This window comes from Pinus tabuliformis, chromosome 6, assembly GCF_031772625.1.
Source record: "Pinus tabuliformis cultivar Carrire ecotype Pingquan chromosome 6, CPIR1, whole genome shotgun sequence".
NCBI lineage: Eukaryota > Viridiplantae > Streptophyta > Pinopsida > Pinales > Pinaceae > Pinus > Pinus tabuliformis.
In genome coordinates, this window is record NC_142292.1 from 1747330669 (window position 1) to 1747348570 (window position 17902).

General features: G+C 36.7%; 1 protein-coding gene across 2 annotated transcripts; it reads left to right on the top strand.

Moving 5' to 3' along the window:
- Positions 1–1260: 1260 nt before the first annotated feature.
- Positions 1261–2054, top strand: LOC149265896 (uncharacterized). Of its 2 annotated transcripts, none has more exons than XM_089394135.1 (2): positions 1261–1681; positions 1768–2054. In XM_089394135.1, exons 1-2 carry the CDS (start codon positions 1389–1391, stop codon positions 1805–1807), a joined length of 333 nt encoding a protein of 110 aa, XP_089250261.1. In that variant the 5' UTR covers positions 1261–1388; the 3' UTR covers positions 1808–2054. The 2 variants fall into 2 exon arrangements, with proteins under 2 accessions (XP_089250261.1, XP_089250265.1); XM_089394139.1 differs by having other exon boundaries at positions 1789–2054.
- Positions 2055–17902: the final 15848 nt, after the last annotated feature.

Sequence of the window (17902 nt, forward strand, 5' to 3'; positions counted from 1 at the left end):
TAAATAAAGTTGCACACTCAATTAATAAAGTCAATTGTAACTTTTCAAAAATTTAATAGAAGTAAGGCCCGTGGTTTACTTCGTTATTAACGCGGGAATCCCCATTGAACTATCCCACGCTAATTTTGTTAGTAAATTATTAATATTTGTAATTTGTAACTCACATATTATTTACATTTTACACTATTAATAGTTGTAACTCACATATTATTTACATTTTACGTTTTTGAAGCACCAAAAATCCTTAGAGAAAATGTGCATTCCAGAGAAGGTAAAACAAGTTTAATGGGTGAATAAGCTAATAAAGAACTTTGGATCTAGTTTACAATTTTGAAGCACAAACAAGTTTAATAAAGAACTTTGAATGTGGTAGAAAGTACAAGACGTTTGAAGGCAGACATCGAGAGAATGATTGTATATCTCAACGGTCAAAATATCCAAATTCTAATTAAAACATAGAAGAAAAGCTATTATCATCAGTAGAAAATAAAGGGATTTGTTTCGCAGATCCATTGAACCAAAACTATCGTTTACTAGTGAATCTGAAAATTCACTCAGAAATCTTCAATCTTCTGCAAATCATATAACAAAAACAAAATGTCACTAGGCCTTATTGTTGGTACCCCGTTTCTGTTTATATTCACTGTGGACTTTTCATACACATGTCATCTGAATTATTTCGATATTGTCACACATCCACATGTTAAAACAATTAAAAAAATTCCTAATGTTTACCATATATTAAACTAAAACTATTTACCATGGTGAATATAAGGCTATGACAACATTATACTATTTTGTTGACAAAACCTTTATTATCACTAATCCTTGATTTAAACAGTTCAACTCGTAATTACAAGTATATAAGAGTATGATTTAAATATTTTAAACAGTTCAACTCGTAATTACAAGTATATAAGAGTATGATTTAAATCTTCATTATCCTTTGGTGGATTTGTTAGGGCTGTTCCTATTTCCAACCCCATAGGAAAGTAATTGCGCCCTGACATGCGCCGGAGATAGCCAGATATAACGCGCGCGGTAATGATCAGGGAAAAAAAAAAACGCGTGTTATATGGGGCTATCTCCGGCGCATGTAAGGCACAATTACTTTCCTATGGGGTTGGAAATAGGAACCGCCATTTGTTACATGGGCCAATAGGCCCATTTACCGATCTGGTGATTTGGCATTAACTAGCCAGTACAAGACTGAACTTACACTTTATTATCTGGTTAAATGAATTCCCGAACACTGGCCTATTTTATTGAATAATGTTCGGCTTTCGTATGTATATTAACTGCTCTGGTTGTCCCACGACCTAGGTGGCGGTCTAGAGCCTTCGCAACTGTACAACTCCCTCCTTGTCCTCAAGATAGATCCCTCATCGATGGCCTCCGGCTATAGTCTGGATCAGACGGCGCACGTGGAATTTAGGGTTCTATGCCTCAGTGTATTGGTCTTGCTTGGTTATTGTTCACCTCCGCAGAAGAATATTGCCTTCTCTGCTCAAGGATCATTGTTCTGCACGAGTCCTTTCAGTCGCTTTGTTGTTTTCAGGGGTCTACTCATGATTCACCTTCATTCCCCTGCGTCGTGGCATGACTTTAGCTTGCTTGTGGTTTCTTTGGCACCTGGTTCCAGCTTTTCGCAGAGAGGGTTTCTACCCGTGGCTTCCATCAGGTGAGTTTGGTTGAATACTTCCTTTCTTCATTCCTTAATTTTCATTGCAGTTCAAAATGAAAATTTTAAGTTGTTTACCCATCCAGTATGGATGGAGGGTTTCACAGGTTCAGCAGATTTAGGTGAGGGACTGTTGAAAGTCCACATTCGGTCCTTTGCTCATGGAAATGGCGGAAACTCTCTCACCACTGGGTACTTAAATCCTTTTTTTTCTATTATCTTACTAATATTTTTTCGGGCCAAAGGGCTCTAGAGCTAGTCTTTACTATCTAGATTTATTATTGGCCCTAGAGGGCGTTATATATGTGTATGGCTAAAGAGTTAAAGCCTCGAGGCAATGGCCCATCTCCCTGGTTCATGGGTTTTGGATGGCTTCTCGGTTTTGGATGGCTTCTCGCTACGGTGATATTTTCCTTTGTAGACCTGTATATGGTCGGCCATAGATATCATAATACCCTTTTTTAATTATCATTTATGGCACTGTAAACGTTTCCATGATTATTAGTTCTTTTTACCTCTGTAATTTCGTGTTTTTAGGAAGACCGTTCTTAACTCATTTTTCTGTGTTATATTACTTGGGTTTTTGGCAAGTTAACTGAATCTGTACCTCAAGGTTACAGTCGGAATTATTTAAGACTTTGAAGAAGGTAAGTTGTTTATTTATCTCATCCTAAGTGTTTAAAATCTCTTTCAGCTACACAATCTTTCCAGAGTCTCAATGATTCCGTAATTTTAGTTTGGTTTCTGTTCTGGTATATATTAAATGGTTATTAATATTCGACTATCAGCTTACCCTAGCTCAGGTTTTTGCCTCCTATGTATTTGTATTCTCATTATATATATATATATATATATATATATATATATATGTATGTATGTATGTATGTATATGTATATGTATATGTATATGTATATATATATATATAGATATGTATATATGTGTATATATATATATATATATATATATATATATATATATATATATATATATATATATGTTGTCGTTGTTTCCGTTTTTCCATAATACTACTTTTAGGGTATAGATGTTATGTATCTTTCAATTTCCAGTTTTCCGTTGTAGATTTAACTATACTAAATACATTGATAAGTTTAACTGAAATTTTAAAAGCATTGTTTGTTTCTCTTTCATTTTTTCACATTGTACTTTTAATTACTCTGAATATAAAAGATAACCCTATCATTTTTCATTTATCTACTATAATTTTTTATTATTCTACTAGCTGAATAAAAAAAATGATAGCTCTATCAGTTTTCAGTTTTTAGTTATTCTCTATAATATAATTATAACACATGTTGAGTATCGACAAAGTAATCTACCTCTTACATATATACAAAAACAATTGACTTATAAATTTTCCCATACAATAACCAATCCATTTCTACAATATGTTAGTACGCATCAGTCACAAACTTATACAGAGATATATATTTTATCTTTGCTAATACAAGAATTTTCACTTATCTGGTTACAATGTTTTTCCCGATTTGGTTTACCATTATACCTGCTCACTATTTTCCTCCTAACCTTGAGATTACTGTATCAGTGAATCTCCCCCCGAGTTGTTCCTGATTACAAGAACCTTCTTTCTTTTAACTTTCAAAATCTATGATATCTCGTCCTAACCAGACATAGCCCTAGAAAAGTATCTGACATACCAACATATAAATTCTTCTTTAACTTTCTTGCTCATTTCTTTTATGATCTCAGATACCCCTATCCTCTTGATCTTCTTGAATAAATCCTCAAGAAATCAATTAAGGACAGGTAACTGTCTCTCTAACTACTTAGAAAGTAAAATAATATTTAAAGATAACTGCCATTTCACTTTTCAAAAAAGAATTAAATTCCAAAAATGGTTTTTATAACTAAGATAATAATAGTTTGTTTGTTCTGCAGCAATTTAAATATTCACATGGTCTGGGATGTCACATATTCCCCCCCCCCCAAAGATGTAACATCATCGCGATGTTTTCTCTCTGAAAATAAACCTAGAAAGGTCTCCTTCATAACCTGTTCATCTTCCCAAGTAGCCTCTTCTGGCCCATAGTGTTGTTATTTCACTTTAACCTAGGTGATAACTCATTTCTGCAGCATTACTTCTCTCCAATCTAGTATAACCAAAGGTTCGACCAAGAACTCGCCTTCCAGTTTGACCTATACATAGCAACAAAACAACTTAAAGTCATCAACCAGCTTGTTCAATAAATCTGTATTAAAAGAAAACTTATTATATATATTTACCTCAATGTCTTGCCAATTGATTACATGATTAGCATCATAAATGTATTTCTTAAGTAGAGAAACATGAAAGACATTGTGCACACGAATGTGGCTGGGTAAGGCAAGCTGGTAAGCCACTGGTCCGATTCGAGCTAAAATTTGGAAAGGCCCACAAAATCAGGGTGCTAGTTTAGCACATTCGGTCCATTGCAAGGTGCTTTTCTTGGCTCACACTCGAATGTAAACATGATCCCCTACTTGAAATTCCCGGAAGCTTCTTTTCCGATCAGCAAAGTTCTTTTGTCGGTCCTGAGCGACTTTCAAATTGGCTCGTACCTTTTTCACCATCTCCTCCATTTCCTCTAACATATCTGGTCCTAACATCTGTTGGCATTATGACTCAGGTGTTGTCCTTGATGGCAACTCACTCAGATGATAGAACACATTTCAGCAGATTCACAACTCAGAGTTTCAGTTCAGACTCTCAGAATGAAGAAAAAGAGGTATACGCAGGTTCCCTATTGACCAAGTCGTGTGTACATGCAGGTTCACAGACCAAAAGGCGCGTATAGCGTACACATGCACTTTCATGGAAGGAAAGGCGCATATATGTTGGAAAACTAAGCTTTGGTCCGTGGTATTTGGTCCATGGTATTTTGATCCATGGTATTGGTCCAAGGTATCTGGTCCAAAGTGTTGACCCCAGGTATTTGGTCCAAGGTATTGGTCCTAAGTGGTTTTGGTCTATGGTATTGGGTAAGGCCTAAGACTATAAAAGGAGGAGAAGATCATTAGGCAAAGGCACTCAAGTATTGAATATCTGATGAAGAATAAGATCTAATATATAGGTTATTGGGTTATGGTGCATAGCTGGATCGAGGATGAACCTTAGCGCTTGATGAAGAATAAGATCTAATGATGGGTCAAGATCTTAAGGCTTGAAGTAAAGTATCATTATGTGGTTTGATCTTGAACATTCTAGATCTGAATACTGACGCATGTTTTTACTATGTAAATGTGATGATCTGGGTATGAATGAAGTCTGAAATAAGTGTGATGCTTTAAGTTAGCATTTCTAGATCTCTACACAGGTTGGCCTAGATAAAACGGCGTATACACACTGATTCAACATACGAAAGTTGCATATACGCAAATACACTTTGAAAAACATGCATATACACACAGGTTCGACACAGCGAAGTAGCGTACACATTATAAGATTTGATATTTGAGATTGATGTTGGGTCTAGTGGTTGTTGCAGAGTTCTGTGTTCTGCTCTGTGTTCTGGTGACTATGTTTTGATGACAGGGTTTCAGTGATTCAGTTGTTGGGTGATTCATAGATTGATGATGCGGATATAGTTGATAATTGTATTACAATGATGATTGATTTTGGGCTTTGATGTTATTGATGGATCCAGTCTGAAAATTTATGAAACGTGGTCCCTAGAAGAAAAGAGAAGGTTGTAGCCTTCTGTAGGTCGGTGCCTACGTACTACTAAATATATTGGCTAGTACAAGAGCTAGGGGTTGTAGCTCCATTCCAGGAGAAGCTGGAGAATGAGAGAAGGTTGTAGCGTTCTGCAGGTAGAAGCCTGCGTACTGGTATAAGACTACGCCAGTACAAGAATTGTAAAAGAAATTTCTTAGTATTAAAAGAAAGATAGAGACGATTGCAGCAGGTGGTTTTCGCCTACATTAGGTTTCCACCTTATATCTTGTGTTCATATGTGTGACTATCTGTTATGTTTTTACTGCACCTGGTTACTATTTATGATTCGGATACACTAATTAAAGATTAACATATGATTGAATCATAAGTTCATTGGATATACACTAGTTGCCTTAATCACAATCACATATACACGTAGGTTCCATTAACTAAAGTAGTGTATACGAATTTGATTATGGAAATAAAAAATGATTATTGCTAAACACTGATTCACCACCCCACCCCCACCCGCCCTCTAAGTATTATTTCCAATCATTGGAATTAAAGCAGGTCCTTCAGAAAAAGCTTGATTGCTTGAAGGAAGATCTATCATCATAAGAAACTACGAAAGAGAGGGATCCTTTAGACCACCAATCTTTAATGGGAGCAACTTCATTTATTGGAAGGTAAGAACCACAACCTATCTTCAAACTCTTGGAACAAATGTCTGGGAAATCGTGGAAGGAGGATATACATTTCCATCAGCAATTCCTACAGATATGGTAGGTAAAAAGCAATATGAAACCAATGCCAAGGCTATTAATACATTATTGGAGAGTCTGTCACAATCAGAATTTGTCAAAGTTATGCAGCTCAAAATTGCCAAGGAAATATGGGACAAGATCGTTCTAAGCTAGAAGGAGACAATCAGGTAAAACGTGGAAAACTGCAAACTCTCAAAATGCACAATGATGAAAGTATAGCTAGTTACTTCTTACGTATAGATGAGATTGTTAATTGCATGAAGAACTTGGGTGAAGAGATAAAGGAAGTTACTTTAGTTGAAAAAGTTTTAAAATCCTTGTCTACTAAGTTTGAATCAAAAGTATCTGTCATAGAAGAAAAGCAGGATCTTCAGACTATTACTATGACACAGCTGCATGGAAACTTAACTTCCTTCGAAATGAGAAAAGGGGTTCCTTCAGATACTAGAGAAGCCGCATTTAAAGCTTCAACAAAAGGAATCAGGACATAATTCAGAAGAGGAAGAAGAAGCAAACTTTGTCAAGAACCTTCAACGAGGATTCAGAAGATTCAGAGGTAAACTACCTTTCAAATGTTTTTCTTGTGGAAGAGTTGGTCATTATGCAGCCAAATGTCCTCATAAAGATAAGTTTGATAAAGGTAAGGAATCTACAAAATGGAACAAAAAACAAAGTGTAAGTAAGAAGAGCTACTATACTCATGAACATAGCGATGGTTTATCAATTAGTGATGAAGATGAAAATAGTAATGACTATAGACTTCTGATGGCTTTTGAAGATGATGATTTCTTGGATGCTTTAGATGAAGATGACCTTTATGAAGAAATCTCTAAACTCAAAATCTGTCTAGAAGAAAAGAATATGATTATAGATATTTTGACATTCCAACTTGCAGAAAGAGAAAAACACAATGAAAAACTTGAATGTGAAATTGTGGGTTTAAGAAAGGATATTGAGAAAACAAAAGCTCTCAATCTTAGATTTGTTAAAGGATCAGAAACCTTAAATGAAATTATCAAAGTGCAGAATTCTCCTCTGATAAAGACAGGTCTTCGATATACTGAAGAAGCATCTCAAGCACAGAAGTCGTCAACCTCCACTAAAAGTTATCTTGATGCAACAAATAGCAGTGAACAGTTTGACAATCATCAGCAAAGGCATAAAACAGATCACCAGGTAAATCGAGTTCAATATACTTCAAGGATGAACAGAAGCTACAACCAATCTCAGGTAAATCATACTCAATCTGCTTCAAGATTGAATGTCAATAGAAACTACAATCACCAGGTCAGTAGATTCGATAATCGCAGGGACTTCTTTAATGGCCAATGCTTTTCATGTCATAAATTTGGACACAAAGCTGCTCAATGTGTTGCTTACAAGACCATCATGAGTAGAGAAGCATGAAATCAAAGGAATGTGACAGGGATCATGAAAAGGACCTACAATAACTTTTCTCTTCTTGAAAATGAAATAGAATGCTCTATTTGTAACAACTTCGGTCATGAAGAATCTGAATGCAGGAGTAAATTTCGGCAAACATCTCAGAAGGAGAAAACTTCATTGAGTCCCAAAATATGGAGAAAGAAAGAACCGCAAACAGAAAGATGTGGTATAGCCTTGTATGCAGAAGGACAAGAAAATCAGTGGTATATCGACAGTGGATGCTCAAAACACATGACAGGTGACAAAGAAAAACTTCATTCATATAATGCCTTAGAAAAGGAAAAGAAGGTCTCATTTGGAAATGACACTCCTGCTATCATAAAAGGTAAAGGCTCTGTTCTCTTAAAAGAAAAAGTTAAAGCTGGAAATGTTATGTATGTTGATGGTCTAAAGCATAACTTGTTGAGTGTCACTCAAATGTGTGATCAAGGAAATGAAGTAGTATTTCGATCAAATGGATGTGTTGTTCATGAGCTTGATACAAGAGAAACAGTGATCAAAGGTATAAGAACTCCAAAAAACTTATACATACTCAAGGGAGGACAACAACAGTGCTATCTAAGCAAAAATGATGAACACTAGCTATGGCACAGAAGATTGGGGCATCTAAGCTTCTCTCAAATAAGAAAAGCATGTAGATTCTAGGTTGTTTGTGATTGTCCTGATATCAGCATTCCAGAAAATGCAATATGAAAATCATGTCAATTTGGTAAGAAAACCAAAGCACATTTCCCTGAAAAGGAAGGATCAGCTAGTAAGCCTCTTGAACTTGTTCATACTGATTTATGTGGTCCATCAAGGAAAAAGTCACCTCGTGGAGAAGAATACTTTATATTGTTCATTGACGATTTTTCCAGAATGTGTTGGATAGGACTTCTAAAGCATAAAGATGAAGCATTTGAAAAATTCAAAGCCTTCAAAACTTTGGTTGAAAATGAATCAGATCGCAAAATCAAATGCCTCAGATCTGATAGAGGAGGGGAATTTACCTCGGATGAATTCTTCGACTTTTGTGAAGAGCATGGAATAAAAAGGGAATACTCCACCACAAGGACTCCTCAGCAAAATGGAGTGGTAGAAAGAATGAACAGAATTGTTCAACAAATAGCTCGGGCTATGCTAGATGATTCTGGAACTCCTACAACCTTCTGGGGTGAAGTTGGATTCACTACCGTCACTATTCTCAACAAAACAAATGTTCGAGTAAACAGCACCCAAACTCCACATGAACTTTGGTATGGTAAAGTACTTCAAAGTTTTTGGAAGGAAATGTTACATCAAAAGGACTGATGAAAATATTGGCAAGTTTGAACCCAGAGCAGATGAAGGTATTCTCCTTGGTTACTCTTCCCGAAGTAAAGGATATAAATGTTATAATAAAAGACTTAGGAAAATTGTTGAAAGTATTGATGTTGTGGTTGATGAACATCCAAAAATCCAAAACAAGTAAAAACCGAAGATTATGAAGAAGATGAGGATTATCCTCCCACAGCAAATCACACTGATTTTGAAGAAGAAACCAATGAAACACCTAAAGAAGAGATAACGGTAGAAGAAAAGACTTCGTCCAAGTATGTTCAAAAAAATCATCCAGAGACTCAAATTTTGGGACAGAAGGAGGCAGGTGTACAGACAAGAAGAAATATTGCAGAAGCTTCAAGCTATCTAGCATTACTATCCTCCACCGAACCTCAAAATGTAAATGAAGCATGCAAAGATGAATGTTGGGTCAAGGCCATGAATGAAGAACTTGAGCAACTTGAAAAGAATAATACTTGGGAATTGGTTCCTAGACCTCATGATAAGAATATCATAGGAACTAAATGGATATTCAAAAATAAGCTGAATGAAAATGGAGAAGTTATTAGAAACAAGGCCAGACTTGTTTGTAAAGGATATGTTCAACAAGAAGGTATAGATTTTGAAGAAACTTTTGCACTTGTTGCTAGACTTGAAGCCATAAGAATGTTCCTTGCTCTTTCTAGTTTTCAAAACTTCAAAGTATACCAAATGGATGTAAAATCTGCCTTTCTTAATGGAGACTTAGAAGAAGAAGTCTATATTGAGCAACTAGACGGATTCATTCTTGGAAGTGATGCAAAACTTGTATCCAGGCTCAAAAAGGCTCTCTATGGTCTAAAACAAGCTCCAAGGGCCTGATATTACCGTCTTAAAAATATCTCCATCAACAAGGTTTTTCGAAGGGATCAGCTAATAGCAATTTATATACAAAGATTGACAATAATAAATTGCTAATACTTGTTGTGTATGTTGATGATATCATTTTTGGTAGCAATGAAGAAGCCATGAGTCAAAATTTTGCTTCAATAATGTAGCAAGAATTTGAAATGTCTCTGCTTGGTGAGCTTACATATTTTCTTGGTCTACAAGTTCAACAAAATAAAGATGGTATTTTTTTGTCACAAACCAAATATCTCAAATAGATATTGAGAAAGTACGGCATGGAAGAATCTAAACTAGTATGTACCCCAATGGTAACAGGATGCAATCTCAGCTCAAATGATGAATCAGTAGTAGTACATCAACCAACTTACAGATCCATGATTGGCAGTCTACTTTTTCTAACAGGTACCCGACCAGAAATCATGCATGCAGTAGGAATAGTTGGAAGATTCCAAGAAAATCCAAAGGAATCACACCTTCAGGCAGTTAAAAGGATTTTCAAATATCTTCAAGGAACACAAAATTTTGGCTTATGATATCCTAGAGATACAGATCTTACAGTTCATGCATATACGAATGCAGATTGGGCAGGAAGCACTGATGACCGGAAAAGCACTAGTGGTGGTGCATTCTATATGGGTTCCACATTAGTGTCTTGGTTCAGCAAGAAACAAAGTTCAATTGCATTATCTACAGTTGAAGCAGAATATGTGGCTGTTGCACACAACTCCTTTGGATGATGCAAACATTGCAAGACAATCAAATCACATGTACTCCACCCATCTCCATTCTATGTGATAATACAAGTGCTATAAGTATTTCTAAGAATCCAGTCATGTATTCCAAGACCAAGCACATACCCATCAAATATCATTTCTACATGAACAAGTGCTTGAACAAAAGGTCAAATTGGAGTATGTTTCCTCCAAAGAATAGGTTGCTGATATAGTCACCCAACCACTGCCCAGAGAAACATTTGAATATCTCAAACAGAATCTGGGAGTAGTTGACGCATCATCCTACTATTAAATCCTATCTGTTTCAGAGCAAGGTGGTTATATGTGAGTTTCATGAAGCGTAGTCACGTACATACGCTGGTTTCTATGGATACAGTCGCGTATATGTTGGTTTGAGGAGAAGTTGTGGGCCAGATTCATGAGAAAAGAGGATTACTTGTGGTGAACATCTAGCACAGGTTCAGGGAGAGTATGTGGTTCTAATAATGCATTGTTGGCATTATTTCAGAAGATCTTGGTTCAAATTCACATAGTTATTTTTGATGCCGGTGGAACAGGTTTGGGGGAGACCATGGTCTTTGGTCTGGATGCTGATTGATAGATGCTACTAATGACTAAGATATTTTGTCTCTATTTTACATATCATGTGTAAATTTTAATGTCAAGGTCATATTTTGTTACCCCTCTATGCATGAGCTGGATGATGTAATGTTCTTGTTTTAACATGTATAAACATTTGGTATATCCACACTTGGTAGGGAGATGGATATATGAGTCCTTAGTGATAGGAAGGTCATTGGAAATGTATGTATAGAGTCATGTTATTCTTTTGCAGACATTGCATGTGCTCAGGGGGAGCATGTACAAAGGGGGAGCTCAATCAGCACACTTCAGCATGTACTCAAGGGGCACATAACCCTTTGCCCTTGATGACAAAGGGTGAGAGTGACTTGGAGTTGCCATCAAGTCCAAAGGGGGAGATTGTTGGCATTGTGACTCAGGTGTTGTTCTTGATGGAAACTCACTCAGATGACAGAACACATTTCAGCATGTTAACAACTCAAAGTTTCAGTTCAGACTTTCAGAATGAAGAAAAAGAGGTATACACGGGTTCCCTATTGACCAAGTTGCGTGTACACGCAAGTTAGCAAACCAGAAGGCATGTATAGCATACACACGCACTTTCATGGAAGGAAAGGCGTGTACATGTTGGAAAACTAAGTTTTGGTCCGTGGTATTTGGTCCATGGTATTTTGGTCCATGGTATTGGTCCAAGGTATCTAGTCTGAAGTGTTGACCCTAGGTATTTGGTCCAAGGTATTGGTCCTAAGTGTTTTTGGTCCATGGTATTGGGTAAGGCCTAAGACTATAAAAGGAGGAGAAGATCATTAGACAAAGGCACTCAAGTATTGAATATCTGATGAAGAATAAGATCTAGTATACAAGTTATTGGGTTATGGTGCATAGTTGGATCGAGGATGAACCTTAGCGCTTGATGAAGAATAAGATCTAATGATGGGTCAAGATCTTAAGGCTTGAAGTAAAGTATCATTATGTGGTTTGATCTTGAACATTCTAGATCTGAATACTGACGCATGTTTTTAGTATGTAAATGTGATGATCTGGGTATGAAGGAAGTCTGAAAGAAGTGTGATGCTTTAAGTTAGCATTTCTAGATTTGTACACAGGTTGGCATAGATAAAATGGCGTATACACGCTGATTCAACATACGAAAGTCACGTATACGCAGATACCCTTTGATAAACATGCGTATACACGCAGGTTTGACACAGCAAAGTAGCGTACACATTATAAGATTTGATATTTGAGATTGTTGTTGGGTCTAGTGGTTGTTACAGAGTTTTGTGTTCTGCTCTATGTTCTGGTGACTATGTTTTGTTGACAGGGTTTCAGTGTTTCAATTGTTGGGTGATTCAGAGATTGATGATGCAGATATAGTTGATGATTGTATTACAATGATGATTGATTTTGGGCTTTGATGTTATTGATGGATCCAGTCTAAAAACTCATGAAACGTGATCCCTGGAAGAAAAGAGAAGGTTGTAGCATTCTGTAGATCGGCGCCTATGTACTACTAAACATATTGGCTAGTACAAGAGCTAGGGGGTTGTAACTCCCTTCCAAGAGAAGCTGGAGAATGAGAGAAGGTTGTAGCCTTCTGCAAGTAGAAGCCTGCGTACTGGTATAAGACTGCGCCAGTAAAAGAATTGTAAAAGAAGTTTCTCATTATTAAAAGGAAGATAGAGACGATTGTAGCATGTGGTTTTCACCCGCATTGGGTTTCCACCTTATATCTTGTGTTCATATGTGTGACTGTTTGTTCTGTTTTTACTGCTCCTGGTTACTATTTATGATTCTGATACACTGATTAAAGATTAACATATGATTGAATCATAAGTTTGTTGGATATACGCTAGTTTCCTTAATCACAGTCGCGTATACATGCAGGTTCCATTAACTAAAGTAGTGTATATGAATCTGATTATGGAAATGAAAAATGATTGTTGCTAAATACTGATTCAACCCCCCCTCTTAGTATTATTTTCAACAACATCAACTTGTCCTCTGGACCACTCCAACTCAAGGGTGTCCTGCACTTACTTCCGTATAACACTTCAAAGGTATCCGTCTGTAAAGATGTGTGGTATCCATTGTTATAGGAAAATTCTAACAAGTGCAAGTACTCTTCGCATTTAGATGGTTGTTGCATTACATAAGTTCGCAACATGTCTTCTACTACTTGATTTACTCCCTCCGTCTGCCCATCCATTTGAGGATGATATGCAAGTTGAAGTGTAACTGTGTGCCCAATCCTTCAAATAGAGCTTTCCAGAACACTGATGTAAATTTCACATCACGGTCAGAAATGATCATTTTGTGTATTCCATGTAATTTTAAAATGTTTTACATAAAGACGTTAGCAATTTGTACCACTTTATAAGTTGACTTTACTGGTATGAAATGAGCAGATTTGCTTAATTTTTCCACTACCACCATGATTGAGTCATTTTGCTTTTTTGACTTTGGTAGTCCAGTATTGAAATTGATGGATATGGTTTCCATTTCCATTTAGGAATAGGCAAAGGGTGGAGTAAACCTGCTGGGTGTTGGTGCTCAGCGTTTATTTTCTGGCATTGTAGACATCGGGCTAAATATTTTGCTACCTCTTCTTCATACCAGGCCAGAAAAAATCATTTCTAAGGGAAGAAATCATTTTCTGGTACCTGGGGTGGCCTACATAAGGAATCTTATGATATTCATCTAAAATTAAATTTTTAATATGTTTGTGGTTAGGCACATATAAACTTTTCTTATAAATCAGCGATTCTTTTGAATTTACCTCATATCCCGATTCTTGTTCATGGTTGTTTGAAATTTTTTCTTGCTGCCGTAAATGTTTATATATTAAATCTTGCATGGTTGTTTCACGAATCTTCTCATAAAAAGTAATTCGTGAATCAATGAAAGAAATTTCATGTAAACAATTTACCTTTCGACTTAAGGAATCTGCAACCCGGTTTTCTTTTCCCTTCAAATGTTTGATTTCAAAATCGAATTCACTTAGGAAGTCTGCCCAATGAGCTTTCCTAGCATTCAAAGTGGGTTTTCTAAAGTAGTTTGTTAGACTGTGATGATCAGTCATTAACAAAAATTTCTTACCCATTAAGTAATGTCACCACATTTTTAAGGCATGGATGACTGCTATCAGTTCTAAGTCGTAGGCCGAATACCTTTGTTCATATTCTTTAAGCTTTCTTGATTCATACACAAGAACTTTCCCTTCTTGCATTAATATGCCACCTACACCCTCCTTGCTAGCATCTGTACAGACCACATATTCTTTATTGGGATAAACAATGCTCAATATGGGCGTGGTGGTAAGTAGATGTTTAAGTTGATCAAAGCTTCTTTGACAGTCAATGGTCCATTTAAAGGTTTTTCCTTTCTTTTGCAGAGAGGTAATAGGGTAGGCCACCCTAGAAAAACCTTCCACAAATCATCTATAGTATCCAGCTAGACCCATGAACGATCTTATGTCAGCTACATCCTTCGGTACCGACCATTCCATGATAGTCCTTATTTTCTCTGGGTCTACTGTGATTCCATTCTTGGTGATGACATGTCCTAAGTACTGGATTTGTTCCTTAAAGAAGTCACATTTGTTGTACTTGGCGTACAGCTAGTGTTCTCTTAGGACTTGAAGAACAATACAAAGATGCTCCTTATGTTCTTCGATGCTCCAAGAGTATATCAGTATGTCATCAATAAAAATTAACACAAGCTTGTCTAAAACTGATGAAATATATTGTTTATCATACACATGAAGGTTTTTTGGGCATTAGTTAGCCCAAAAAGTAGCACTACGAACTCATAATGTCCATAACGATTTCTAAATGCAGTTTTTGCTATATCTTCCTCTTTTATCCTGATCTGATGATAACCCGAGCGGAGATCGAATTTTGAGAATACGGTTGCACCCTTTACCTAATCAAAAAACTCATCTATACGGGGAAGGGGGTATTTTTTTCTTTAATGGTTAGTTTGTTTAACTGACAGTAATCCATGCACATTTGCAATGTTTCGTCCTTTTTCTTAACAAAAAGCACTAGAGCTCCCCAACGGGACACAATGGGATGGATATACCTTTTATCAAGCATCTCTTGTAGCTACATCTTTAATTATGTCAGATTTGGTATGCTCATACGATAAGGGGCTCGAAAGACTGGGGAAACCCCTGGAATTAGCTCAATGGTGAAATCTATGTCCCTTTTCGGGGGTAGGCTCGAGATTTCCTCAGCGAATACATCCAGAAAATTTTGTATCACTGGTATGTTTTATAGTGAAACAGTTTTATCTTTAGAGTTAGCATACCCTACTTGAATTGCATAAACTTAGCAACCTTTTCTGATGCATTTTTCTAATTGGGAGACTGTTACAGGCATTATTTGCAGAGGCTTTTGAATATCTTGGATTTCCTGCCTTTCTCCTTTCTTATCCTGGTAATTAATGGTTTTGGTCTTACAGTTAATAAGGGACCAATGTTTTTCCAACCAGTCCATACCTATAAGGATGTTGTATGACCCTTGTTGTGTGTGGAGCATGATTGTTCAAAGGTCTCTGTTTCAGCCGGATGTATACCCCAGGAAGTCTTGTACACCCCTCCACGCGGGGGGGTGCGGGGGGGACTTGTCCCCCCAAGCTGACTTGCACAAAACATGACAAGGACATTTAAAAAATTATATCTCAAGTTTTAGAGCTCCAATTTGAGTGATTTTCGAAGCGTTGGATTCACCATGCCATCATTTATCACCTAAATTTTTTTCATTCCCATATGTATTACAAAACCCCAACCTTAGGTTCCAAGCCCACAAGTGACTTTGTGGTGCTCCAACCTCCAAACCTTGAACCCTAGGGCTTGGAGTACCTCCCAAGATACTCAAAAATAAAAAAATAACAATGGATTGTTACAATTCTAATGAAGAATGTATATCCCTGATATTGGAGACATTTGAAACACCATCAGGGTCAAGGAAGTCAACAAAGCACTTTATTTTGCACATCCTAGTGTAAATCAAATGTATGCTTACACAAGGAAACTCTTCTTTTGGGAAGGCATGAAGCATGATATCATCTAATTCGTTACAAAATGTCTAGAGTGTCAGTAACTAAAAGTCAACCATCATCACCTAACAAGTCTCCTACAACCACACAACATTCCTCTGAGCAAGTGGGAGGTGATTTCTATGGATTTTGCCATAAGGCTACCTCTTACCCCATAAAAAATTATGTCATTTTGGTCATAATGGATAAACTAACGAAAAGTGTTCACTTTATTCTCGTAAAATATACTTATGAAGTATTTGACATAGCTCGAGCATTTATAAATGAAATATCAGGTTCCATGGAGTTCCTAAGAAGATCATATATGATAGGGATTCTCGATTCACTTCAAGATGTTGGACTTGTATGCATTATTCTTTAGGAAGTCAAGTAAATTTAAGTACAGCTTATCACCCTGAGACTAATGGGAAATCAAAAAGGGTGAACCAAGTCATGGAAGATATGTTGAGGATGTATGTTATGGACCAACAAACACATTAGGAAAGTTACTTTCCCTTGGTTGAATTTGCATACAATAGAAGTTAGCATAGTTCAATTGGAATGTCCCCACTTGAAGTGTTATATGGAAGGCATTGCATAATACCACTAAGTTGGGATAAGTTGGAGGACCAGGTGATAGTGGGACAAAGTTTTATTGTTCTCCATGAAACATGCAATCAATATTTGTTCTAATTTATCGCTCATGCATTACATCTACAATGAGCTGTGGAAAGGAGTGTGTGTCGGAGAAGAAGACAAAGACCCTGTGCAGCCTACATCAGATAAAGAACTTGTCATTTGGGAAAACAAGAACAGCAAAGCCTATGCATTGATCACAACATCTGTAAATGAAGAAGTAAGTCGTCATATTTCATCCTATTCCATTGCCTTTGAAGCTTTACAAACGCTGAAAGAACTCTATGATTCACATTCTGCACTTGAAGTTGTTCAGCTCATGATTAAACTCTTCACTCTTGAACTGAAAAATAATGATCCCCTTGCTCTTGCATCTGAAATAAAGTCTATAATGCATGATATTAAATCCACTAAGGTTGAGCTGGATATCTCTCTTATTGCCTTTCTCAAAGCACTCTATCCTACCTACTCTAATTATCTTGAGTCTTTACAAGCAAATGGAAATCTTAAAGACATAACCTTTGAGTCTCTTGTGAAAAAGTTTGCTGAAAGAGAGAAAGCCTTTGGAAAGAAAATAGTCCCTGAATCTTCTAAAGAGACTGTTTGCATTGCTCATAAATAAAAGCATCCTGCTCAAGATTCTACAAGAGGAAGAGGTGGACGAAGAGGAAGAGAAAGATACTTCAGAGGCAGGGGGGAAGACATTCTCAAGCAGAAAAGGCAGATTTGCATTGCATTCGCTGCAAACGAAATGGATCACATGATGCTTCTACACGCAAGCTACCATGGGACAAGATTGAGCAGAGAAGAAATCAGCAGAAAGGTAAAACTGATGACACAGACAAAGGTAAAGCACCTGAATCTGCTCACTATATTGAGGCACAATGTAACATTGGAGTAAATGAAGATTTGTTTAATGCTTCACTTACTTCTTCGAAAAATGACTGGTTGCTTGATTCAGGAGCAACCTGTCATATGACTCATAGGAAAGATTTTTTTGAAGATTTCACTGATAATGTTGATGGAGCAGTATACTTTGCAGATCAGTCAAAAATCAAGCCATCAGGGCTTGGCACAATCAGGCTTAAACTGCCTGGTCTTCCAGACTTTCTTCTGGATCATGTTCTATATCTCCCACATCTCAAGAGAAACTTGTTG